The sequence below is a fragment of the Melospiza melodia genome, chromosome 13 (assembly GCF_035770615.1).
Source record: "Melospiza melodia melodia isolate bMelMel2 chromosome 13, bMelMel2.pri, whole genome shotgun sequence".
NCBI classification, from domain to species: Eukaryota; Metazoa; Chordata; class Aves; order Passeriformes; family Passerellidae; genus Melospiza; species Melospiza melodia.
Window position 1 is genome coordinate 14198396 of NC_086206.1, and position 26635 is coordinate 14225030.

General features: G+C 47.4%; 1 protein-coding gene across 1 annotated transcript in view; it reads left to right on the plus strand.

Moving 5' to 3' along the window:
* The window catches only part of NECAB2 (N-terminal EF-hand calcium binding protein 2), a 70435-nt gene that overhangs the window by 37943 nt on the left and 5857 nt on the right, over positions 1–26635 (plus strand). Inside the window, exons 4-5 of the mRNA XM_063167830.1 lie at positions 14484–14509; positions 17154–17251. Coding sequence (XP_063023900.1) covers positions 14484–14509; positions 17154–17251 — 124 coding nt within the window. The remainder of the gene's footprint in view (positions 1–14483; positions 14510–17153; positions 17252–26635) is intronic.

Consider the following 26635-nt stretch of genomic DNA (forward strand, 5'->3'; position numbering starts at 1 on the left):
TATTCCTTGTTTTTAATCTGCAAGAGCTGCCTCAGTCTTCAGAAGACCTATCCAGAGCCAGGCTTCCTTCTGCACAAATGTTTTTCTCTTTGAACTGGGTAATTTGCTTGATGCAGTCTTGCATCCAGTACAGTCCTTCAAGTGCTCTCCCCTTGCTGTGCCCTGGGTATCTCACAGGGAATGGGTTGGAATGGGTTCTGTGGGAGCCTGGCAGGGGATGCTGCCCCTGAGGGAGAGGAGAGGAGTGGAGCTTTCCTTTTTCCATCACACAGGGGAACGTAGGAACAATATTAACTTGATCTTTCCCAAAGGCTGTGTGAATCACAATTTTTTACTATTTGATAGAAGATTATTTATTTTTAAGTTTTCTGAAACTCTGCTTTATCTCCCCATATTTTTAATATAGTCCATTGAATCACAGTTTTTTGCTATTTTATAGAAATTTACTTATTTTTAAGTTTTTTGAAACTCTGCTTTATCTCCCCATTTTTTAAATATTGGCCATTGTGTTTGTTTAGTGTGCAAAGCAAAGTTTGCTATTAAGATTACATTACAGCAAGAGGAGAAAATGAAGAAGATTATGTTCCTGCTGATTATTAGTAATTGCTGCTACCAGCCAATTACAAAATGTTGATTCAATTTCCTGGGGTATTTTTAGCATCAGAGAGCTGCCTTACTGGAGTAGATGAAATGAATGTCTGTACCAGTTTCTTGACTGGGATTATCTGGGGAGACAGTGGAAAAGAGGAAATCTGCGCAGAGGAGAGGGAGGATGAGGTGGGCTGAGGATGAAGGAGGAGCTGTGCTGCTCTGGGTCTGAGGGGCTGTGGCTGGAGGAGTCTGAGCTTCTGTCCCAGAGCCCCCAGTGACAGCAGGGTGCTCTTGGCAGGATGCTGAACTGAAAGGGAGATTCCAGAATAACCCAGCAGCACTAATGAGCTTCTTCCATTCTTCTAGGCTGCCTGGGAAGTGTCTCTGGGGCATTAATGGTGAGGGGTGCTGGGCATGGGCTGCAAACACCCAGCCAGGTTTTATAGCAGGTATCTCCATGCAAGAACTGTGCTGCAGCTCCCATCATCACCAAATAACTCATCTGGCAGCAGGAACGTGCAAAAGGTGTCCCGTGTTCCTATTGGCATTTTTTGGGCAAAATTATATTCATAAACAACAAAAAAGTAGCATTTTTCTCTCTGTTGCTCTCACTGTCTGCCCTCCTTCTCCCTTCCCAGCTACAGCTGGGAGGCAAGAACAAAACATTTCTGAGTGGTTTTTTTAGCTGTTATTTCAGGAGGTTTCAGCAGTGCTCCTTGGGGAGCTGCCTGAAGATTACTGGAGAGATAATGATATGTTACAATTAATACCAAAGCTACTGGAACAGCACAAATAATGTGCCATATATGGACACACATAACTAAATACATACTTTTTGCTTAGTGGTAGAAGTGGGCTTTAGAAAACATTGGATTAATGGTTACCTGGGAAATTCAATTAATGGTTACCTGTGAAATTCACTTATATTTGCAGAGTTGTCTACACACTTCCTTACTTTTTCTAACAAGATGTATCAATTTTAAAAGGAAAAAGTCTTTGCAGGAATGAGATCAAACAAGTTTTAGGGTCACAAATGAACAGCTGAAACCCTTTAAGGGTATTACTGTGATACTGGACAAAGCTTTGTCTGGCTCACAGCTCCCATGTCCTGCCAGCTCCTGGGCTGGCACCAACTCCCCCTCTGCATCCCCTTGGATGGAGGAAGCACCTCTGAGCTCTTGGGAAGCACTGGGATGCCAGACATGGCTGTTGACCAAACAAGTGCAGCCCTTGCAGGGGATTTTAAAAATTCCTTTTCTGCCTCATTCATTTTTCATAGCTGGAGAGGACAATCCTTTAGGGAGGGATCTGCTCACTGGAGCAGGACTGCTCAGATGAGCTGTACAGGTCCATTCACAAGGAGACAAGGATGTGGCATCAGCATCCTGCTGCTCTGTCATTTGTTATCTCTTTGCTAGGCTTACAGCTACTCTTTTAATGGCTTTGTTCTCCCCCTCTCCCCGGCCTAAATGAGCTCTTCTCTCCAGTGGCAAACACTAGAAAAGGCTGGAGTGTGCATGTAATTAACAGCAGCTTCTCAGAAGCCTTTGCAGCTCCCCCAGGCTGTCCCTGCGGCCAGAGGATTGTGACAAATGGAGAACTGAGCTCTGCAGCCTGTGCTGCCCCTGGCAGTGCCACCTGCCATCCCTGGGGCTCTGACTGGGGCAGGCTGTGCTCTAGAGGGGTTTCAGGGGATGGAGGGCAGAACTGATGCTGAGCTGCATCCTTCTGGGGATCCTGCTCTGACCCCTCAGCTGCCCGGGGAGCACAGGGAGCTGTGTCATAAATCTCAGTAATTTGGGGTCACAGGGAGCTGTGTTACAGATCAGTAATTTGGGGTCACTTCAGGGTGCAGAGATTTTGCCCATGTGAGTGCTGCATTTTTTGCCACCCATCCAAAAGATCCAGTGGGAAGCAGTGATTGTGCTGGAGGGCACCGGCACCAAAGCAGCAGCTGTGAAACTCACCAACACAGTGCAGGGTGTGGTCAGGGTAGGTAGCAGCCTGCTCAGAGCTGGGGGACAGGTGCAGGGCCCCCCAGAATCAGGTGATGATGCTGATGAGCTCCTCTGCCTGCACTAATCAGTCCCACAGTGGAGCAGAGCGTGTCAGGCCCAGGAGCACTGTGCCAACACAGCTGTGCTGCCTCCAGCTCTGCAGCCAGCTCCAGCACTGGGAGGGACCCACAGAGCCAGGGAGGACAGGGAGGGAGCTTTGGACTGCCCCTGCTTTTACTGGCATCATCAGCTGTGGGGGCAGAAGCTCCCAAAATGGGTCTTGCACTTTCCACAGACTGATTCTGGCTCTCTGAGTGCATCCATACCCAGAGGTGAGATGAGTTTCTCAACATCTCCCTTCCAGCACAGCCCTGCTCCAGACCTGCACCCCTTCAGTCCCTCCTGCTGTCCTGCTGCTCCAGCCCTTATTTCCCTCTGGTGGACAAGGTCTGCTGTTCCTGCTCTGTTTGGCTGCCACTGTCCCTCCAGCCACTACGGGAGGTGCTTTCCATCCCACCACCCACCCCAGGTCCTTTGGTCCTTTGCTGTGAGACATCTCCCTCTGAGAAAATCCATTTTTTGGATTGTGCAGGGAGACTTCAGGAGCACTGCTCTGCTCTCTGTGCTTTTCTCTGGGTTTCTGCAGCCCAGTCCTCCCAAATTTGAACAGAAAATGCTTCTACTTCTTGAGCAAGAACAATGATGATTGTGATTATTTTTTTCCTGGCTTTTTTTTTCTCCCCCCTCCCTAATCTTGGCTATTTGCATTGCAAACCTGATTCAGTGGAATGCTGTGTTTGTCTGAAGCCTGCACTACAGAGATGCCTGTGCCCATTGAAACCAGCTTCATTTCTGAATATGGAATGTTCTCAATTAACTCCCTGGGAAATAAACTATGGCTGGTTTAATCAGCCAAGATTTTGATTAACTGATTCAAGAGATAGTTCTTGTCTCTTCTGAAAGGGACAAAATGATTGCACAAAAATTACATGTCTTGCTCTAATTTCTGGCTCTCAAGAGCATGGGCACTTGGTGGATTTTGTTTATGTGGAAGATGTTTTTGAGTTCTAGCTTATTCTTCTCTAAACATGTAATTTAAACTATACAGTGCTCTATTTTTCGTGTAAGTGAAGAAATGCTTGGTGCCAAGGCTGGTGCTCAGCATCTGTGTGCCGATGGAGACACAGAACATCTCAGGCTCACCAAAGAAAAGGGGCTTTAAAAACAAATCACCCAGTGGGAAGGTCACTGCAAGAAGCACAAAGCTGAAAAACTGCACAGAAACTTGTTTGCGCTAACATTTGAGGCCGTTTTTCTATTTCTAATCCAATTTCCCAGGTGTTTTCCCTGCCAGTCCCTGGGGAGAGGCTGTCTTGTGCTGAGGCAGATTGGCTCTGGGAGCAGCAGGCTGGTGCTCACTGCAGAGGGAGAGGGCTGGCAGGGTTTATCTGTGCAAACGGAGTGAGGAACTGTCACACCAGGGACCTTTCTAGCTGGGAAAGGAGCTCAGCACCTTATTTTGTGGATTGTGCAGGGCCATTCTGCATCACTGGTTTTCCATTCTAGGGAATGGAAAGACACCAAGGTCTTGCATTAAAACCATAAAAGTGACCAAGATGTCAATTCTAACCAGCCACTTGTGTTTGAGTCATGTCTGGGGCATTCAAGGAGATTGTAGATTTTGCTTGCAGCTCCAATTGTGCAAATTTATTGGGGTTTTTCTGGGTAAATGTGCTTAGGGCACCAGCATCCAGCAGCAGACGTGTCCAGCTGCTCTTTGGTGGGCTGAGCAAGCTGTCTGCTTGGGACTGGATTTGGGAGGAGGTTTTTTAGATAATTTTTCAATGGCAGAAGAAAAGCATTCATGAGAAACAAAGACATTGGGGAAAATACAGCAAGAGGGTCCAGGGATTTCTTGCTTTACTATTCTTTTACTTGTTCCCTGCCAGTTGTGTGTTACATATCCAAACCTGCACATTTGCTGCTCTAATTTCTTCCTCTCCTCCATACAACTTTGGTAATAAACAAGATACCTACAAAATCTAAAAGGAAGAGAAGGCTGATTTAATTTTACCTCATGCTGTCAATATCTTGTTATTTCCTTCTGGCAATTAGCAACCCATTCAGCTGAGTTCTGAACAATCCCTCTCTCCTTTGCAGTCCAATATTACAGAGATTACAAGTAGAAATTGGATTAGCCCAGGCTTTCTTATCAAGTGGAAATAGGCAAAATGTTAAATATTCAGTGATCAAAAAAAAGGCCATTTCTGACTGTTTCATACTGTTGACAGTTTGTACAGAAAAACATAAGAGATCTTTTTCCTCCATAAAGAATATTCATTTGCTTTAGTGGTCTGCTTTGAAAACCGAGCTGAAAGAAATAATGAGAGCTTAAAAACACGGATATTTTACTTCTTTTGCTGTAAGAGAGAGGGCCAACAAGTGGAGGGCAGTGTGTGAAAGAGCAGCTGGGGTGTAGCCGTGCTGCAAGCCGGAGGTGTTTGTGCCATTACCGTGTCCCCGAGATGTCACAGCACCCTTGGCTCGGCTGCCGGGTTGGGCAGGACGGGGGCACAGGGGGCGAGGGGGTCACTCGGGCTGCTGGAAATGGTTCTTGGGGTAACTCAGGGGCTTGGAACCTCTCCGAACCTGGCAGCGATTTCCAGCCCGTGTTGCGATCCCTCTCAGCCTTTCCGCCGCTGACCCCGCGCTCTCTGCCCATCTCTGCTGTCCCTGCTCGGGGGGTGACACAGCCCGGTGTCCCCAGGGCCCTGCGGTGGCTTTTGGGGGGTGGCCCGAGCCCCCAGCCCTGCCCGGCAGCCCCGCAAAGGGCCCGGGAGGAGCCGCAGGGCCCGGCCGCGGACGGGCAGGATCGGTGCGGCGGATCGCACCGGGGAGCGCTGCCGGGGATCACTATGGGGGATCGCTCCTGGGGATCAACCGGATCACTATCGGGGATCGCTCCCGGGGATCACTATGGGGGCTCGCTCCCGGGGATCACTATGGGGGCTCGCTCCCGGGGATCACTATGGGGGATCGCTCCCGGGGATCACTATGGGGGATCGCTCCCGGGGATCACTATCGGGGATCGCTCCTGGGGATCGCTGCGGCGGATCGCACCGGGGAGCGCTGCCGGGGATCACTATCGGGGATCGCTCCCGGGGATCACTATGGGGGATCGCTCCTGGGGATCAACCGGATCACTATCGGGGATCGCTCCCGGGGATCACTATCGGGGATCGCTCCTGATGATCGCACCGGGGAGCGCTGCCGGGGATCACTATGGGGGATCGCTGCGGGGGATCGCTCCCGGTGCTCCCTCCTGGTGATTACTATGGGGGATCGCTCCTGATGATCGCACCGGGGAGCGCTGCCGGGGATCGCTCCCAGTGATCCCTCCTGGTGACCGCTCCCGGTGATCGCTCCTGGGGATCATTCGAGGTGACCGCTCCCCGGGATTCCTCCCTGAGATCCCTCCCGGTGACCGCTCCCTGAGATCGTTCCCGGTGACCGCTCCCGGTGCTCCCTCCCGGTGACCGCTCCCGGGGATCGCTCCCGGTGCGCGGGGCCGCCGCCGCCCCGCCTGCGCTCTGGCCGAGCTCGGACACGCTTGTTCTGTCCTTTGGCCGGCCAGGTGGAAAAGGCGCTGCCCGGGTGGCGGAGCAGGGGGTGGGAGCCCTTCCGGACAAATTTGTGTTTCTGTGGGTTTTAAAGCACTTTCCCGAGCGCTCCGCTCAGAAACATTGCACCACACAGAAACCCCGCGTCACGATTTTGTGAATGAGCATGACAGGCTGAAACCGTTCTTTTCCTTCCTGTTACTGATTTTATATTTTTCTGCAGATAGGGAATCCATTTCGCACAAACTCTAAATAGTTACAGCAGCTATCCCTGTGACAGAGTTTACATTCGCAGCAGTCCAAGCGCACCGCGAACAGCTGGCATCTAAAAACTCTGAGGCCGACAGCAAAATGGATGTGCCGCTAAGTGCTGTATTTACTGCTCCTGAAAGGCCTTGGGGAGATGAAGAGCGGGGTTTACAAGCAGGCTGTGCTGCTGAAAACACTGCATGGGACCAAAATGTCAGAATTAAATAATCAGCCATCTCAATGCAGCATCATGATAACTTCACAGAAAACCATGCTGTGTTTCCAAAGTGGGGACCCTGAGAGCAAGGAAGTTGCCTGTGCTGCCTCTGTGCTGCCCATGAGGTGTCCAGCCCATCCCTCCAAGGACTACAGTCCCAGTTTTGCCTGGCCCTGCCGGGTGATGAATAGAATCAACACAGGAATCATCAATTTAATACATTTGGAAGTGCCGTCCCTCCTAGCAGCTAGGTTACTTGTAGGCTGTAATTAAACCTGCCGTCTCTTTCCTTTGATGCACTTGTGGGCAGAGTGATATTTTTCAAGAAAAAGTCATCCATTAAAAATAAAAAGGAGGGTTTTGATGTAATTTATTAGGAATTTGGTACATGCAGAGACTTGAAAATGTTTCATACTGTACTAAATGTCTGTTTTACTTAAGGTGGTGACTATGCTTAGAAACTGTTGGATTAAGATTAGTAAATCAGTGTGCTGCATTGATATGTTTTTCAGGATATTAACTGTGCTGTTAGCAGGAGAATTTTTTGTGTTATCATCTTGTTCAGAGTTTTTGTGAGCTTTAGAAGATATTCTTCTTTTGTGAGTGAGTGGTTAGAGGTTCTGGCCATCTGTGACAATAAACCATGAAATGGTTTTACAAGGTACAAGGAATGATCCAAGGGGACATTGCCAAGGCTGGAGAGGGGCTGGGAACACAAGCTCTATGAGGAATGTTTGAAGGAGCTGGGGTTGTTTAGCCTGGAGAAGAGGAGGCTCAGAGGTGCCCTTAGTGCTCTCTACACCTTCCTGAAGGGAGGTTGCAGACAGGTGGGCTTGGTCTCCGGCAGAACCAGAGGACACAGCCTCAAGCTACATCAGGAAAGGTGTAGGTTGGATATTAGGAAAAAAATTTTCACCAAAAGAATAACAAAGCACTGGAATGCTCTTCCCAGGGAGGTGGTAGAATCACCATCTCTGGATGTGTTTAAAAAAAGGCTGGACATGGCACTTGGTGCTGTAGTCTAGGTGAGGTGTTAGGGCATAGGCTGGACTCGACCTCAGAGGTCTCTTCCAACATCATTATTCTGGGATTCTGGGATTTTGTGCCTTAATCACCCAAAATTTTCTTCCTCGTGCAGAAACAGCTCCACCAATCTTTGCTCTCAACACACAGATCCTGGCTGGCCCCAGCTGGGTGTGGAAGGGGGAGAGCCCTCCCTTGCCCATAGTGGAGCTGCAGAGGGTGCCCAGCCATGGGTAGGGAGGTGCAGGGCTTTACTGTGTGTGTGAGTGTGAGTAGTGTGCAAGGGTGTGAGTAGTGTGCAAGGGTGTGAGTGTGCAGCTTCACAGGGTCTCGTTGTGCAGGCAGGGAGCAGCCTGGAACAGGATGAATAAAGGAGTGTGTTTTATCCTGAGCCTACCAGATTTGCTGTGCTTGTTTGCAGAGAAGGTCAGCTCAGTTTACCTTGAAAAATCAGTGTTTTCCAGATTAGTGGCTTTTAATGAGGGCTCTGCTGCCCTGGTGCTCCAGAGGGAAGCACACAGAGCAGAGCTCGCAGCTCCAGGCACCAGCATTGCCAGTGAACGTGGGTGTGTGCTTTGGAAACTGGGTCTGGGCAGCAGCTCAGCTAATGAGAACTCAGATGGCTTAAAAAGGCAAGGGGCTGCAGAGAAAACCGTGTGAAAATGTTTCTGTTAAAGAATATTAAATACTGAAACATGGCTGAGCAGGGGCCTGGGTGCAGGTGGGCAGTGCAGCCCCAGGGCTGCTCACCTTCCATCCTGCTGAGCAGAGCCACACCTGCCACAGGGTGTGAAAGAGGCAAAACTGCCCCATCTTGGTCATCATCTGCCTAAATGCCAAGGAAAGGAGTGCAAGGAGCAGGAAGAAGCCAAACCCCAGGTTAGGTGAGCAGAGCGCCCTTGGGGGGCACTGGACTTCAGCCCAGCTGGTGAGTGAAAATCCTGTTGATAGCAAGGGCAAGTAGGAGGAGAGAGATCATCTCTCAAAGTACACAGAATGTGTTATAAACCCCAACCCTGCACCACAGGTGATGAGACTGTAAAACAAAATTAATATTGAAAAACTTCATACAAAATCCTCCTTTTGTTTCTTTCCATTTCTGGGCAATTCTTTGCCCCTATTTTTTTCTCTCTATGTTACCAGGGCTTTGGAGAAAATAATGTTTGGTTGCTGGGCTTTCAGAGGCCCTTACTGTGCTCTCCAGGTGCTCAGTGATGGAGCACATGCCAAGGGAAGGATAAAGTTATTAGTTTTGCTTAGGAGAAGGCAGCATTTTCCTCCCCTTCAGGAGCCCCCATGGAGCTGCTCTCCACGGGTGTTTTAATGTAAATCATCGTGCTGCAGTGCTGGATGTGTCCCTGTTAGGTGCTGATCCATGTGCACCCTGCAAAACCTTTCCTCTTTCATATAATTCGGATTTTGGGAATTATATTATCCCCCCCCAGACAGAGGGAATGATGTCTGGGGGAATGATGAACCCTGTGCCAGCTCATTCCTCATGGCTCCCCATTTGTGGTGCTCTCTGTCCCACTGGGAAAAGCAAATTCCTGCTGGGTTATTCCAGGCTCAATGTCTTTATTGTTGCACTGGATAGGAAGCAGAGCAATTGTGCCTGCACCAGTGTGTGGTGCACCACCTTAGAGTTATTCCTGTGAAGCACTCCACAGATTTATGTCATGCAAGAAACATTTGGCAGCACATGAAGACCATCCCTAAAGTAAAGCCAGGTGGGCACAGAACCCTGATTGCCAGCTTGCCACAGCTAAAGAAATGAAGCCCAAACCTGATTTATGTTCTGAACCCTTCTCTGCCTGTGTCATTTGAAGCTGCAGGTGGCTGGATGTCCCTCTAGTTCTGGACAGCTTTGGCATATGGTTTCTGCTGTTCCTTTGCATGTGGCACACCAGATTTTGAAGGTCCTTTCATAAGTAATACCATAAAAGTGGTTTGGGTTTTTTTCTTCAGCAATCAGGTGGGTATAAGGAAGGTATTTGGATGGGCCTTAGGAAGGATTTACCAGGATTCACCAGAAGATAAAATGATGGGCATGGAAAGTTATTTAATTCAGCTCCTGACTGGCATCCAGTATTTGGTATTTCTCTTGCTCTGCCTGGAATAATTTCTCTCACTCTGGGGTTTGTGTAAAACATGTTTCATTGAGCTCAGAAAGTAATGATCAGAAGTGACCATCTGTGACCCCTTAGTAGGCATCTGGATGCATATTTTCCACTTCTGAGGTGTTGAGATAACACAGAGCTGCTGCTGATGGGGCTGGAAGCCTTATCATCAGATATAATAATACATTCCAGCTGCACTTGTTGTTTTTTAGTCTTTCCTAAATGAAAATGAGTTCTGCAGGTGGTTAATGCTAGAGGATAATTTGTTTCCGTGCTCGTTTGAAGCCTTGTAGCAAACCCAAAGCTGTGAATAAAAGATGGAAATAAAAGTAGAACGTGATTTCAGGAAAAAAGCCCTTCCATTTTCTGTGCTGGTGAAGTGACTAAGCCGTGTGGCTGCTGATGCAAACCTTTCATCTGCCCAAGGAAAAGGGTTATTATCTTCAGCTGAAGCTGATGGGACACTGAGCAGCACATCCAGGCAGATATTTGCATGAGAAACGTGAGGATGAGACTTTGATGTATTTGCAACTTCTGAATCCCCGTTAAGTTTCTGATTGTACTGCCCTTTGGGAGTGCCTGGGACACCTTTCCTGTGGCTGAGCTGAAACCCAGGAAGGAAATTTCATGCTCCTCTCCTCCACATTATCTCTTTCATTCTGAGATAACTTTTCCTCTCCTCTCTTCAGCTGAAGTCTGGAAAAATATGTTAAGGAGAGCAAGTCAGAGGCCATCAGCCTTGCCTGAGGGAGGCAGGGAGATGCTGGGAAGGAGAGGCTGGATTGCAGAGTCCTGGCTGGGTTTGCTGCAAGGAACCTCTGCAGGTCTCAGCACTGGACCAGGGCATCCCTGACTCTGCCATGGGCTGTCCTCTGGGTGCTCCCTCCTGTGCTGGCTGTTAACACATAATGCAAATCATCACAGGGAATCTCCAGAAATAGTATTTTTTTTCTGATGGAAAACACTGATTTGCTCTAAGAAAATGTTAGGTTGATCTGGAGGTTCTGAGCCAAGAGCAGGAGGCTGCATGGTTCCATCACACACACAGAGGTCTGGCTGCTGGGATGCTCAGCCTGCTGCCACAATCCCTGGGCTCTTGGACACCCTGATGCAACAGCTCCTCTGTCTGATGGTGCCTTCTTCCTGGGATGAAGTCCCAAGGATGGCAGCATGTTCCAAGCAAGGCATTCACAGAAATAGAGAAGCCTGTGAACTGATGGAGAAGCAGCAGGGTCAGTGCAGGACAGCTCTGATAAAAGCCCTGTCCATGGACAATCCCCACTCAGGGACATGGCAAGAGAAATGTGACTTCCCAGGGAGCCTCATTAGCTCAGGAGCTCATCAAAACACAATGTAATGCTGGGTGGGGCTTTGTGGGGAGAAATGTTTTTCTTTCTGGAGCATGCAGGAGGCACAGCCATTTCTCTGGGCAGCCTCTTGCTGCACAAGTCCAGTAATTACTGGACAAGTTAATTAGGCCCACTGAGGGGATGCTCTCACAGCATGGTCATTGCTCTTTAAACTCCTCCTTTGCTCTTTGAACTCCCACACACACAGGAGGAGCATCACACTTAGAGGTCTTTTCCTTTTCTTTGAAACAGTTTGATGTGAACCAGGAAAGAAAACAATTTCCCTATTGCCAATTGTTTATCTGGCCAAATGATCCCAGTGTCTTTAAAAAGGGGGGAATGGTGGTAATAAATTGTCCTTTTTTGTGGCCACAGCAGTTCATGGCTTGGGCTCTGCCTTTCCAGAGGCTGATCCGAGTTGAAGTCTGAGCTCTTGTGTTCATCTCCTACTCCTGTTGGAGCAATCATGTGCCAAATGCACATGGAGGATCTCCAAAGTGCATCTTTGCCTTGGAAAGCCACCTCAGAGGGTGCACACCCCAGCAAGGCTGGGGATGCAGGGTTGTGCTGCTCCATGCTGCAGCCTCATTGGTTGGAAAACAGAGTAAAAGCCTGGATTTTCAAAAATACTTCGATTTTCTTCATTTTTTTTTCTCCTTTGGAAGAAAGACTTTTGTTTTGGAACAAGATCAGATATATGTGGGCTCTACTATGCAGAAAAAATTGTATGACACAGAAAGCTTTAATTATTCCTTCATTTCTACTTAAGCTTCATTATACTCTGCTTAGTTAGCTGGGTTATGGCTTCAATAAGCTCTTGAATTAGTCATATTAATGTAATAAAAATTGAAAGCTAATTCACAGCCAAGTGTTCTGGTACTTGAAAGACTTTTTAAATTATTTTCCTGAAAACACAAGAACAACTTGTCACGATTTTTCTTTTCAGCTTATAGTTGTGTACAGGAGTGTTAAATATTTGGCATCTTTGAAAAAAATTTTGGTAACTAATGCTCACGTAAATATTTTTCTTCTGAAGGGATTTGTGATACCTGATTGCTCCAAAAGTGTGCTCTGAAGGGAAGCTCTGGGATGGAAGCTTAGGAATGACAAGGGAGCTCATCAGGAGCTGCCAGCCTGAACCCCAGATCCCCTGAATATTTGCAGAATATAAATCCCTACTGGCATAACCCAGGTGGGGCTTATTTAGTACAGTATGAAACCACCAGATGAGCCTGTAAATTGTTTTGTGGCTTGAGTTTTGCTGTGCAGCTCCCAAGCTGGGCCAGAGCCCCCCTGTAAGAGCAGTGGGGATGTGGCTCTGTGTCAGCAATGTTCCCAGCAGGCAGACTCCTGGGGATGGAAACAGCCTGCTCAAGTACCCGTTGATTTCTCCTTGCAGTTTTTCATCTGAACATTATCATATTTTTTTATTAAGTCAGCTTGTGACTTCAGTAATTTCTTTCATTAGCCTTATTCTGAAGGCAAGATGGCTTAAAATTAAAAGCAACTTCTCAGCTGCGTTAACATTCAAGCACAATTAAGTTAAATCATACAATGGCAAGACGTGAGGAAATAAAAGACCAATTAACCAATTTTGGCAGCAGCAGATCAATTATTACAATGCAGAATCACATGGAATACAATAACAGATTATTTTTTTTTCTCAGTAACATGCCCTAGCTGCAAACCCACAACCACATCAGTAGGTGTTTATAAACAATTACTGTCTTCTGGAAAATATTATTGAAACACTTTGTGGGTGATGCTGCTGTCAAAACTACTTTTCATGTGTCTGCAAAGAACATTTGACTTCCCAGGCTGTGTGCTGGAGAGAGCTTTGGGGAACAACCAGCCTGGGTTGTGTCAGGGCTGGAAATGCATCTGCTGGGGCTCACCTGAGCTCCTCTGCTGCTGCTGCTCCGTGTTGGGAATCACCTGCTGCCAAGCGCTGGGCAGTGCCAGAGCCCCTGGGGCCAGGAGTGGCTCTGGATCTGTGGGTTCAGCAGATCTGCCCACGAGAACACCAGGGAAGCTGAGCCCACAGCTCGCCAGGGGGCTTTGTAGGACTCAGGGAAGTAATTCCAGGGTTTCAGGAAGATCAGTCTCCAAGAGGTGAAGATAAATTAGTGCAGGAGCTCATTTTGCAGAGAGGGGCAGCTGCAGCCTGTGCCACCAGCCCTGCAGGATTGTCCTGACCACGAGGGGCCAAGACAAGAGGTGACATCTTCTCACCATGGCAGGCAGCACTTCCCAAAGAGGCTGTGCTTCAGCACCATCACCTCCTTTTCCAGCAGGAAACAGGGATTGGCCCAGGCAGCACCTCCTGGGCTCCAGGCATTTGTGCTTGCCTTGATCTGGGTGTCAGGGCAGGGCTGCAGGAGGATGCTGGCAGGGAAAGCCCTGATCCACTCATGCTGGCAGGTTAGACAGTGCAGAGATGAGTTTAGGTAAAGAAATAACTTCCCAGGATATAAATGGATGGAGAAGATATAATTCTATTAAGGGGTCGTTCCAGTCCTTGAATGGCACTAATGATTGTGTGGGAATAGGAGGCACAAAGAGATTAGCAGCAATCTTCATTTCCCAAGCAGCTTGTCTGTTGAGATGTTGTTATGTAAACGAAGTGTTCCTGTGTTAAGGAGTAATTGTGCCATCTTGTCTGGAGGCAGTCCCAGGAAAGAGCTGCTTCACAGGGGCAGAATTAGGAGAATTGGTCCATTGAGAAAAGCATATTTTGCGAATTTTTATTCTGAGTAAATGGGAACAACCACATTCCTGTGTGAGTGTCTCACCGAGGTATTGCCAGGCTGGATGTTTGTAAGGAAGTCAGAGGAGCTGGTGTGCCAGGTGTGCTGGGTCCCCCCTGGGCAAAGGCCCCTCCTCAGGGGGGATGTCCAAGTACCCATTTCCCTCTCAGGGAACATCCAGAATAACTTGTGAACCTGTTCCAGCTGCACAGATGCTGAAGATGCCCTGAGTGAACCAACCCTGCTCTTCTGCACAGGCTGTCCCCACCGGTGGCTGGGAGTGCTGAAGGGGTGGGTGATTGGAATTAAGCCTGTGGGAATTCTAACTGCAGCCTTCATCTGTCCTTGTCATTAAAGTTGTCTTTTTCTTTTCTTTTCTTTTCTTTTCTTTTCTTTTCTTTTCTTTTCTTTTCTTTTCTTTTCTTTTCTTTTCTTTTCTTTTCTTTTCTTTTCTTTTCTTTTCTTTTCTTTTCTTTTCTTTTCTTTTCTTTTCTTTTCTTTTCTTCTTTTCTTTTCTTTTCTTTCTCTCTCTTTTTTCCTGCTTCCTCCCTGCCTCGCTGTCCCCTCTTGCAGCAATGTGGACACCAAGGAGCTGTGTGGTGAGTGCAGTCCCTCCTTTGGGCAGCAGCAATCATTGTGTGCATGGGGGCCCTCAAAGCTTGCATGAAATCCAGTAGAGATTGCAGTGCTGTGGAGCTGGGGATCTCAGCCCTGCTGCTGCTGCTCTGCTCCTTGTTCCACAGGAAAATTGGCAGAACTTTTTTCATTTCTGTGCAATGCAAGTGGGGTCAGAGCTAAGCGAGGCACATGGACCCTGTTCAATAACAAGCTGGAGTTTAATTTCTGGAGGTGTTGTGGCTTCCAGCTTCACTCTAAAGTTCAATAATCCATCTCCCTCTGCAAGACCTGTAACATGTTTCTCCCCAGGCCAGCCTTCCTGTTTCCCTGCAGGCTGCCTGAGGGGTGCACTACCTCGGCTGTACCTCCCACAGCTTGCCAAAATTAAAGGCTGAACAGAAAATCTGTGATAATATTTTGTCCCACACCTTGACCAGAAAGGGAATGTTTCCTGCTGGGATTTCTGAAGGGCTTTGCTTCATTAGGAAGTGACTCAAACTGCTCCCTCAGGTGGATTTTTCTGTGGATGCTTGATATTGGGAAGTGTTTCCTGCCCCCCAGCTTTTTGGGAGGAGATGGGAAGAGAGGTGTGGGGCCTTGCAGAGAGCTCATCCATCTCTTCTCCTCTCCTCCTGTGCCAGGATACAGAACATATGAAGCCACCTCAGCAGGTTTTCACCATTTACTTTCACCTCTTTGCAGCTAATTCCAGCCTTTGGAAGCCTGGCTGGGTTGTGCAGACAGAGATGGGGTTACTGGGTGCCTGTGCCAGCACCAGGCAGTCACTCCTTATTCCTGATACCTTAAAGACTTCTCTGTCCATGAGTGTGCCTGCACCAGGACATTGTCCAGGGTTTCTCTCCTCCTGGTGCACTCAACCCCTGCCCACACCCTTTTGAGCATCCCAGCTGGCAGCAAAAGCAGTAACATTTCCCCTTTCCACTGGTTATTTCTGCTTGTCCTTGCTTTGGTAAGCAAGAAACAAAGACTTCTACAAAATCTTTTTGGTTTGGTGAGGATATGAAGGACTTATCCCATCCCCTCCATTCCTATTGCAGTGGGTCTCCCTGCCAGCTGACCCAAGAAATCAGCTCTGGGGTAACAATGGCATTGTTTAACCCCTCACAGCTTTCTCCATCGCTCTGATAAAATCAGGAAATTGCATGGCTGTCACCCAGTGTGATCCCATCTCACTGCCTCTCCCAGGGGTGAAGCTGCCAGGAGAGAAGGGAGATAAACCCATCACCTCCTGGGAAAGCTAGGGGAAGCCAGAGAAAGGATCCATCAGCACAAGCTCCTGCCTAGATCTGTTATCTGCTGAATACCTGCCTTTTTCTGTGATTTATTTGCTTGCTTCTGCTCTAAGTGTTAAACATAAACCCTCAGTTTGTCTAAATGGGAGCTGTGGTGTCTCTCTTGAAATGGGTTGTGTGTTATAAAATGTTGAGAGCATCTTAAAAGTTATTTCTTGAGCCCTGCAGGTTCACATGAATAAATAATGCTAAAGCAGCAGAGCTGAATGCTTTGTTAAAGTCAGCTCTGTTCTCCTCCCGTGTGCTCCTTGGTCAGTCTCAAGGGCTGTGCCCACAGCAGCTCATCTCTCCTGAAATGGATGGCTCCAGATTTTTATTTCAGGACTTAGAAAAAGTCTTTACCTATCAGATCTGCTCATTTTTTCTTTCCCAAGTAGGAAGGGAAAACCAAACAAGCCCACTGCAATGAGAGTGAGCTGTTTACTTATCGTGGAACAGCTGCTGTCAGTCATGCTGTGACATTCCGGTTCTGCCAAAAGCTGCTTCCCTTTGGATATGTTCTCAGACTGTAAATAGCTATAGGCACTTCTAATTAAGCCAAGAAAACCTAATTAGTGGGATTGTTTCCTGAAGTTTATGTCTTGCTGCACTTCACAGAGATGTCACCTCAGTGTGAAACTCCCTGTCCTAGGCTGAGAGCAGCACTGGTGGCTTTTAAGGAACAGCTTTTAGCTGTACTCTGTGTCAGTCACCAGAAAAGGGAAAGGACAAGGATGGCACAGAGAATGTGTGGCTCATTCCATGGAGAACACGTGATTTTGGGCCCAGCTTGCAGCTCTCTTCTCTTCCTTTCAAAACATATTTCACTCTCAAAAGCTTGTTCAACCTGTGATTGTGGGCTGAGGTGTAAATGTGACAGGAGTGTAGGGAGAGATGTAAGGTCAGTCTCAGCTCATACAAACTGGGGTGAATTGGAAGGTATTTGGATGCTTTGAGTGGCAAAGAATGTCAAGGGAATGGAAAGGGAATTTCTTTTGAGACCCCTTCCTCCATGCCAGCAGTAGGAGGGAGAGAGACCATAAACAATCAAATGCAGAAGTAGGCATAGAAATAAAGAACCTGAGGAGTTATTTTCAATGGGAGCTACTGGGCCTTACATTTCCTTTTTGCAATGGCCCCAAACTTCATGGGAATCACACCACTTCCCATCCCTGCAGGACAAATTGTGACTTTGGCTAAGGACACAGAATATAAAAATACCCCTGGAGCCATCCTGTCAGGTTAATGTTACCCCCAGTAATAGATCTTGCTGTGCCAAGTAGCCTCGAGTTACATTAACGTGTTCCCACCATGCTTCTCTTGGTTTTCCCAGACTATTTTGCTGACCATATGGGAGACTATGAGGATGTTTTGGCCTCCCTGGAGATGCTGAACCTCTCCATCCTGAAGGCCATGGACTACACCAAGCGGGTGAGTGCTCCTTCCTGCACCTCACCTTTCACAGGCTCAGGGTGAGTGGTGTAAAATTTGCATTAACAGAGCACATAAATGTGAAAGGTCCTCATCCTCTTCAGCAGTGCTGTGTCCTCCTGCTCTGCAGACAGCACAGCCTCTGGGTCTCTCAGGTGGGGTTTGGAAGGCATGAGTTGTTGTTAACATCACTGAGAGGGCTTTTGGAAACTTCATATTATAGAGCTGCCTTGAAATCCAGCTTCCACCTTGGAGGGCAACCTGCTTTGCCAATACAGTTGCCGTGTGTGAAGCTGCTGTATTAGAAACTAGAGGGCTGTGTGCTTGAGGGACTGCAGAGGAATCATGCAAGCACCACAACCAAGACATAATGACCTGGTTTATATGTGCAAAAAAATCCATCATGTGATAGTGATACTGGACTATTAGAGACAGTGACACTGATCAAGAAGTATATTGAAGTTCATTTATGAATACCTACAAAATCTGAGCTGATTTACCATATAACCATCCCTGCTAAGAGGTGCACCACTCATTTGTTGTCTTACCAGGCTGAGAGAAGGGTTTACAGAGCTTTAGTTCCCTTGAAATTATTTTCCTGTCCTTCCACACCACTTAACAGTGCAACTGGGCTGTATCAATGATATTTATTGCCTCAGGATAATCAATCCCTTCTCCTACTTCCACCTTCAAGCACATTTGCATTGTTGTTTTGTGCCATGATGAATAAAAGACAGTTTTCCTCTTTACTGGTGAGCAGTAAGGTATTACACTGAGGGCCAAGCCAAGGAGGAAGGTTTTGCTTTCTCCAAGCAGTTGGAAGTACTTCCCAGTCCAACTACAGCCCTCCTGCAAGCAATCCACATGGGAATCTCCCTTCCATCTATCTTTGAAGCCAGAAGAGAAACTCAAATTACTTCACATTAAAGAAGTGGCAATGATAAGAAGTTTCAGGAGGTAGAATGGGAAATGGGAAATTTCTCTCCATTTTTGCTGCTGAGTAAAGAGCTTGATTTCCTTGCTTGATCAAAATTCATCCATTTTGATTTTTGCGAGGAAGGCAGCATGGAAAGTGAAGGCACATATTTAGCATGTTGATGTCTTGCCAATATAAAGTAAAGGCAGAAGTCTTTGGCCAAGCACTGATCTTTCTGAAGTGTTAGTGATATTTTTATCAATATTATGAAAGGGTTAAAAAAATCAGGACAACATGAATGTTTTATGATTCAGCTTCTGTGTCTGTTCATGTCTCATTTATATTCATTATTAGCAATTTCCATGACCATCGGGTTTGCCAACTATGTATTTTAAATAAATGTTAACATGCTAATAGAGATCTTAGTAATTCATTTCAGCTTGCCGTTCGTGATGCCTTCCACCACTGCTTTTCCAGTGTGATGTGAATATCTATGACTAATTCTTCCTAATACTTTGCAAGAGGAAGATGGTCTATTCCCTGCTTATAAATCAGACATCTAAGTATTTGGGTAGATGTCTGATTTATACCTTGGATGAGACATCTGCAGCAGAAGCAGGATAGTTTTTCATAAGAAGAACACCTTTCTCCCTCAATTCAGCAAATTGTGGCAGGATTCACCTGCCTGAATTGCAGCAGGTCAAGGTTATTTACCTAAACCTGAGCTGGTCACCCCATCATGATTTTGTGGAGAGGAGCAGGGAGATCTGGAGCACAGGAGGCACCTTCCTGCTGTGTCACTGAAGGATCACAGCACAGACATTTCCCAAGCCAGGTGAGGGAGGGCTGCCCCTCACGTTCTCTCATTTCACCAGCCCCTGGGCTGTGCTGCTCTTCGCCTGGAAGATTTTTGGCAAGAGAGCAAGCAGAGCAAGGCTCCATCACAGACAGGAGCTGGCAAAGAAGTATTTAATGAAAAGCACTGTTCCCCACTGTGATTTTGTGAACAAAGTGGTACAAACCTCATCAATGAATTATTCAAAGGCAGGCACTTTGTTCATGTAAAGAAGCAGGGGAAAAAAAACCCAACAGGAAAGAAGCTGTTGTGGGTGGTAGAGAAACCTGTCTGCAGTGTTCAAGCAGGATACATTTGTTTTGGAAGGAGTTTAAAGTCCATCAAATTCCACCACTTTGCCATGGGCAGGGACACCTTCCACCAGACCAGTGGAGCACAAAGCCCATCCAGCCTGGCCTGGGCACTTTCAGGGATGGGGTGGTTTCCTTCTGCTCCATCTTCTCCCCATGTGATGCTGTAACCAAGGGTCCCATGCTGGTGGGGTAGCAGGATGGTTAAAAGATTTAATGGATATTTTTAGAAACACTGGAAGAGGTGAAAGGTGAGCAAAGCAGCAGGGTTTCGGTAGAGTCAAGTCTGGTTTTGTGCCCCCTGAAGCTCGAGCCTTTTGCTTTCTTTGGCCTTTTCTTGTGGCCAGATCCTGCAAAGGGCCGGGTGATGATGCTGAACATTGTGAGTTGTGAACAAACTGTTTTGCTTGCGAGCTGCTCCTGCTTCTCCATAATAAAATACACATTTCCTAAGCTGGAGAAAACTATTGACCATTCAGGAGCGTTCCTATTCCCTCCTTTTCAAACAATGAATTTGGGGCAAACAATAAATGAAGCCTCACCTTTTTCTGTGTTGTCTTTCTGAGAGGTGCCAGCTGACTAGAGGGCATGAGGAACCATGGTACTTAATTGCTGTTTATATTTCTCACCTTAAAAGACAACTGATTATTTCTTGCTTTATAAAAAGAAAAAGCAGCAATTATCTCGTGCTGGAGGAGCTCGTAAAGTATCAGCAGTAATTAGATTCAGTAGTGGAAGGTCTCACACAGCAAAACAAAATCTGTCATTGTAATTATTTTCCAATGCAGCAATGTCCGTGCTGCACTGAAATCACTGCCGGTGACAATTGGAAATGCAAAGCCAAATTGGAGAGAAAGGAAATGAACTTTGGGGTTCTAAATAAAGCTGACAGCAGGACATGTTCCTCTATATCTCTCTTTTACTGTTGTGTAGTGCAGTCAGCAAAGAGCAGAGCCAACATGACGGGGAAGGAGGTGGATTGTGAGGGGTGGTGGGAGCTGGGAGAGCACAGCCAGGGTGGTGCTGTCCCTGCCCCTCCCCAGGTGAGTCCCCTGCCTTAGGGCACAGTGCCCACCCAATGCTTCCACCACCCCTGTCAGCTTTGGGGGTGACAGAGGAAGTGCCTGCGCATGGCAGAGGTGGTGCTCACCCTTACCCACACACCCCAGGAAATGTGACTCAGCTTGGTAAACAAACAGTGTGGGTTCTTGAGCCTGGGAGACTCAATTAGTCTTGTTCCTGTCAGGTCCAGCTTCCACTGCCAGCTGCACTGGGATTTTTCCTGCCTCCAGCTTCTGCCAATTAAGCATTTTGCAGGACTGACCATGGAAGCATCAGCAAGGCTGACCTTAAGTGGTGAGGCAAACTTTAAAAACAAGCTGCAAAGAATCCAAAAAAAATGCTGAGTGATGAATATTTTCAAGTCTGAAGCAGCTCAGATTTAAAGTCAAATCATTTCTTCCTGGGGATGCTCCTGTTGGGCAGCAGACAGGTCCAGGAAGCTCTGGTGACTGACCTTGGTGCATGCCCTGTCCCAGATGGAAGGAGAGTGCTTGGAAAGCAAAATTACCCAAAATTGGAGCTGAAATTGCAACTCCTCATGCACATGCCAGAATGAACAGGCTGCAGGGAAGAGTAGGGTACAGCAGGAAGGATTTATGGAGCACCCATGAGGATCTGAGGGTGGCCCTGGACCAGCTGCTGCTTGGTGTTCATCATCACCTTTGGTCCTGGAGAGAGAGTGAGGATATGTGAAAGACGGTGTTTCACTCCCTGCTTGCTCACTGCCAGTCTCTCAGTTCTCTCATTTAATGGACCTGGAGAGGAAATATGACCAGGTGGTGACACAGCACACACCCCTGAGAGCCTTCTCCTGTCAGAGTGCCAAACACCATATGTGTCTTATGGACTGGCACTGTACCCAAAGCAGCTGCAAATGCATTTTCCCCTTAAAATTCATTATTTAGATGTGAGAATGTGTAAATCATAAAAAACTGAGTGCAGCGACCTTCAATACCAGCTGCTGTTGCGCCAGTAGCAGCAGGGAGCCCAGAGGTATCTCCATACAGGTGAATAGGTTTGCATGTTATTTGTGAGTTAAACTGTTCCTGCAGCAATCCACCCTTCTTGTCTCTGCCTTTGAGATGTGTTTGCAGTGAACAGGAGATGCTGGGCTCCTGGGGCTCGTGGAGCTGCTGCAGCAGATGTGCTCTCCCTGCTGCTGGTGCCAGGCTGACCACGGGTCTCCCCCAGTTTTCAGCCCCCAGCAGCAAACTGCAAACTGCAAGCTGCAAGCTGCACTTGTTTGAACAGCTCAGTTACAGCTCCAGAGCAAGAACCATCTGCCAGCAGCCTTGGATGCTAAAAATGGGGGATGGTATTTTTTGTTTTACAGCACAGCCCAGATCAGCAATATAAAGTGCTCTTATTTGCATTCTTACCTGCCACACTTAAGCTTGCCAAAAGTGATGTTGCTCTTTTTTGAAAGATGACACCACGAGATAAAATAGTCATGGGAAATAATCCTCAAAAAGAACATTTTCCTCCCATCCTCCAGCTAACCTTTTATCTCAGCCTTTCATTTAACTTGTGCAGGTTTTCTCCTGCTCTGCTGGATGGACTTGGTGCCCACACTGAGGGTGTCAGGCTCCTGGGGCAGGGCTGTGCCATGTCAGGGTATGGACCCATGGCAGGGTGGAACAGCAGCACAGTGCTGGCAGTTCTGAGTTGTGCCCAGCCCAGAAATGTGAGCTGCTCAAGGCTTCTCACAAACCTCATGTTCTGGCCTTGCCTCAAGGTGGTTAAACGAGCAGCAGCTGAAGATTTCTGGTCTGGGTTTGAAGGTCATGGGGTGCCACTGCAGTGCAGCAGAGCCAGGTCTGAAACACTCCAAAGGTGCAGTTAGAGATGTAATCATGGTGATGGGTCAGTGAAATGGTAAAGGATGAGTCAACTCTCCATATGTTTTGAATTATACATTTCTGAACAATTTCTGTGTCAATTTCTATAGCAAAAAACAGATGCTGATCTCCAGAAAAGTTGTGGAATTTTATAGTTGAAGAACAATCTGAAAGGAAAGGAGGTGCTCATTTAGATTCTCAAAATATATTTCTGCAACTCTTCTCTGAAGCTGATTTAAGAAAATATTGCACCACAAGTTAAAACAAAATGTGCTGCTTCAGTTCTGCAAGAGCTGAATTTTCCCCAACTTTTCAGTTCAGACTCCAGACCAGAAAGCTGCTTCTCCATGCAATGCCATCCGGAGCGATTTTCCTGCCAGCTCAGCAGGGCTGTGCAGGGGATCCACCTGGGCTGCCAGACTGTGGGGAGCAGGGACTGGCAGGGACATGAATCTTAAGGTCTCTCTATTTTTAGATGAAGATCCTCATTCACTGCTCTTCTGCTTGTCTGTTGCTGCCAAGTTCATGTCCCTCCATTCTCTCTGAAAAGGAAGAGCATCTTCTCTGGAGGTCTTGCTTGTGCTGTCCAGGCTCCAGCTCTCATTGACCTCCTGCAGAACATGATTTTCCTCCTCTTCCCTCCCATTTTAGGTCTATTGCTCCTGGGATTTAGGTAAATTGTGTGGTGAAGGTGCCAGTGCTGTTGTCTTGCCAAATAGTCTGAGAGCAGCTTTGATGGGAGGGAGCAAGTCAAAGCATGAGCATGTGGCACAGCCAGGCTGAGCCTTCAGCAGCTTGACCATCCCACACTGCTACATCTGCAGGGTCCTTTGAGTAGGTCCTGTTTGGAAAACAAAATCTGCACTTTCCTTGGAAAACTGAAATAAAATCTGTATCAAATTGCTGCCTTGTGGGTACTAAACGCAGCTAATTAGGAGCATGTGTGAAGCAAAAGGCTGATTTATAGGGAGGGTGTTGAGCAGTGGGAGGCCACACTCCCAAGCCTGTTCCAAGCCTGCTGGGTGAGGGTGCAAAGGGGCCAGAAGCCTCTGGATCCACAGGTGAGCCTGGGGAAGTGCAGCACAGCCCTGTGTGGGCCAGCAGACACCTGCCCTTCACACCCCTGTGTGTGTGGACCAGAAATGACGGATTCCAGGGCAGCAGGGAGGTTCTCTGATAGTGAGAACAGAGAAGTCCTGTGATAAATTTCTTGGGAAGGGCCCATGGCTGGAAACCTTCAGGACCAGACAAGGTAAGCATGAGATGAGAAGAGTCCAACGTTGAGATTTGCAGGAGGAGGATTTTACAGCAAAAAACTTTTCAAATCCATATGATGCTGTTGTCATTTTTTAAATCTGAACAGGTGTCTCATTTGGTTTTTTAGAGCTGTTTCGGGAAGGCTGAGGGTCTTTCATATGGTAATGCTTTCATTTATCAACTATTTAAATGCCTGTTCTCCTCAGGTTTCTCCTACTGATTATGTGCCAGGCAATCAGTTTTGGGTCTGCTTTGGAAGGGATTTGAAAGTCGGGGGGAGGGAGAGGAGAAAGAGGCAGGTCTGAGTGTTATTTTAATTATAAGAAAATATCTCTTGGAAGCAAACAGGCAATTATGAGCAACGAATTTAAATCAGCCACTCAGAGATTACAGTGCAGCACATGCCTGGTTTTTAAAGGGCTGGGTGGGTGGAAGATAACCTCCCCATCATCCTGGATGAGGCTTGATGGGTGTTACATGGCATGGCAATAGGTTTATTGTCGGGTTTTGCTTTTTTAACTGGAGGAAAAGTGTGGGTGAAACAGAGTTGCCTTTGGTTTCCAACTGAAACAGCATCACTCTGGGTGTGCTTGGACTGTGGTCATTAACAGTTGGAGAAGTCACCAGTGTCCCCAGGCGTGGTAATTGTCAGCCAATTTGGCCAGTCTTGCTGGAAGCCAGCCCTGGGAAGCCTTGTTGGTCAGGTTGTAACCCTGAGAGGCAAAGGGAAGGTGTGGGGAGGTCACAGTGGGTCTCCAAGTTCGTGGGTGGTGCAAAATAATCTATATTTTACATCCTGAAGTCTTAATGAGCTGAATAGTGACCTTTAAAAATGCCAGCAAAGAGGCTTTGAGATGTTCAACAACATTAAAACTCTCATTCCCCAGTATTTGCTCCCCACAAGGACATGGCCATGAGAGCCCATTTTTAAGCATCCATTTGAGAGTCTGGTGAGGGAAACTCGGCACTGGTTGGCAAATCCAAGCACCCAACAGCATGAAAATCCCAGTTATGCTTTGCACAAGTAACACATCCCAGGGGTGTTTTCATTAATCTGTGCCAGAATTTGGGCGATTTTGGGTGGGTTCCTGTGGAAATCAAAAGCTGGAAGCGCTGTGGTGGGGCTTTGAGCAGACTGTGCCCCTGTGTTGGCTGCCAGGGTGTGTGGGAAGGTGCCTTACAGACACATGAAAAGCCTGTGGTGTGGAGGAGGAGGGTGGATTTGGGGTTTGGACCTCAGCCAGCTGACCAGAGACCCAACCCCATTATTTCCTCAAGAATGCGCGCTGTCCTTTCCCCACTCCTCTCCCCTTTTTGAATGTCTCTGTTTCATTTCCTGCTTTATCAGATCCTGAGCTTTCTGAGGCTCTCCTGAGAGCCATCATCACAGAAATCTCAAGGCCATCGTTTCAATGATGTTTTCACACTTGCTGTTCATTGCAAACACTCAGGCCCCCCTGTTTGCTGCAGCAGAGGTCAAGGCCAGGCAGTTCAGCAAAGAGCTTGTCTGGAAATGATGGATGGGAAAGAGCAGGCTTGGAGATGTGCAAGAGTTTCTGGCACAAAGCAGCTTCATTGAGCAGCAATTATTACATGATCTCCATAAATATTTTAATTTCTCAAGCTAAGCAAGGAGGAAATAACTCTTCAGGGTGGAATTAATAAGACTAAACCTCATTAAATCTCACTAGGATAGTCTGACAAATGTTTTAGTAAGACAATGGGAAGGATCCCTTTTATAGTTGGTCTTTTTAATGGTTTGTTTTTGCAGCCCTGAAGAAGACACGTGCTGGAGGAAAACCTGAGGGATTGTTAAAAAACCTCTAAGCATGTGCATTTCTGATTCAGATCCTGAGAGCAAATCTCACAGCTGGGCTGGCAAATGGCCAGTTAGTTAAGTGGGAGAAATAAAATCCCTGTTGTTTTGATTTCAGATCTATGTGGCTTACTGGCCTGTTAAAAAGCATCAGATCTTCACGAACACCCCAATTTTCTCTGCACTGGCTGGAATAGCTTTGTACCCAACATCCATCCATCCATCCATCCATCCATCCATCCTGCATATAGGGAGTTCAACTGATTTAAATGAATGTGGGAATAACCTGTTTGATTTTTCCTAAAGCTGAACCAAGATTATAGGCTGTGGTTAGGTAATAAAAAATCCACCATTTAACTACGCATCCTCTCACAGCTTCAGCATCACCATCACCTCCCTGTGCATCACCCTCTCCTGAGGATCACTGTGTGGTGCATTTCCCCAGAAACACTGTGGCTGTGAGCAGGTTTTCTTATGTCAGACAGAAGTCATTAAATGCTGCTAATTGGATGCTCAAGAAGCCGTCAAGAAATTAATGCTCCCATTCCAAACCAGGGCGAGGAATCATCTCTGTGATCAGTTTCCCCAAAGGGTTTTTTCCATCAGCTCATTTTTCTTTTATGATTTAATACAGGAGATAAAGGCAGCGATAAAGGCCCTCTGGGTTCTCGCAGAGCTGCTCCAGTTGCCATGGAAATAACCCTTGTTAATAACTTCACCATGAAACTGGGATAATTTGCTTTGGGGAGCTTGGGGTGCTCATGTTGTGCTGCTGCATGCTCAGATCACCAGCGGTGCCGGGACCACTCCAGTCCCATGAGTGTGGTCACTGCTGATGGAATGCAGGGAGCCAGGACATCCATCCCTGTCTCATGGCTCCAAAAATTCAGTCATTCCTTCCAGAGGACTCCCATGCTGGGAGATGTGAGCACACAGGGACAGAGTGCCCAGCAGGGTTTTGCCTGGGCAATGTGCTGTCCCAGCAGGCATTGATGGGTGGGAAAGAGTCTGGGAAAAAGTGGTGCTGTTGAGCCTGGGTTTGGGGACCCTTTGTTTCACTGCAAATGTTTTCAGCTCTGATGCTGAGTGGTTGGCTTCAGCCAGAGCTGGGGAGGTCAGTGCTGGCCTTGGTCTGGTTGGGCTGGTGTTGAACTGGTTGGAGTGGTGTTGAACCCATGCTGGATTGGTTTGGTCAGTGTTGGACAGTCTGTGCCAGTGTTCCTTTGGTTGTGCCAGTGTCCCATCTGTGCTGGTGACTGTCAGGAGGTGGAGGAGCAGGGCAGGGCTCAGCAAGGCTGTGCTGGGAAAGGGGCCCTGGGTGCTTCAGGCAGATCTGTTATTCTATTAAA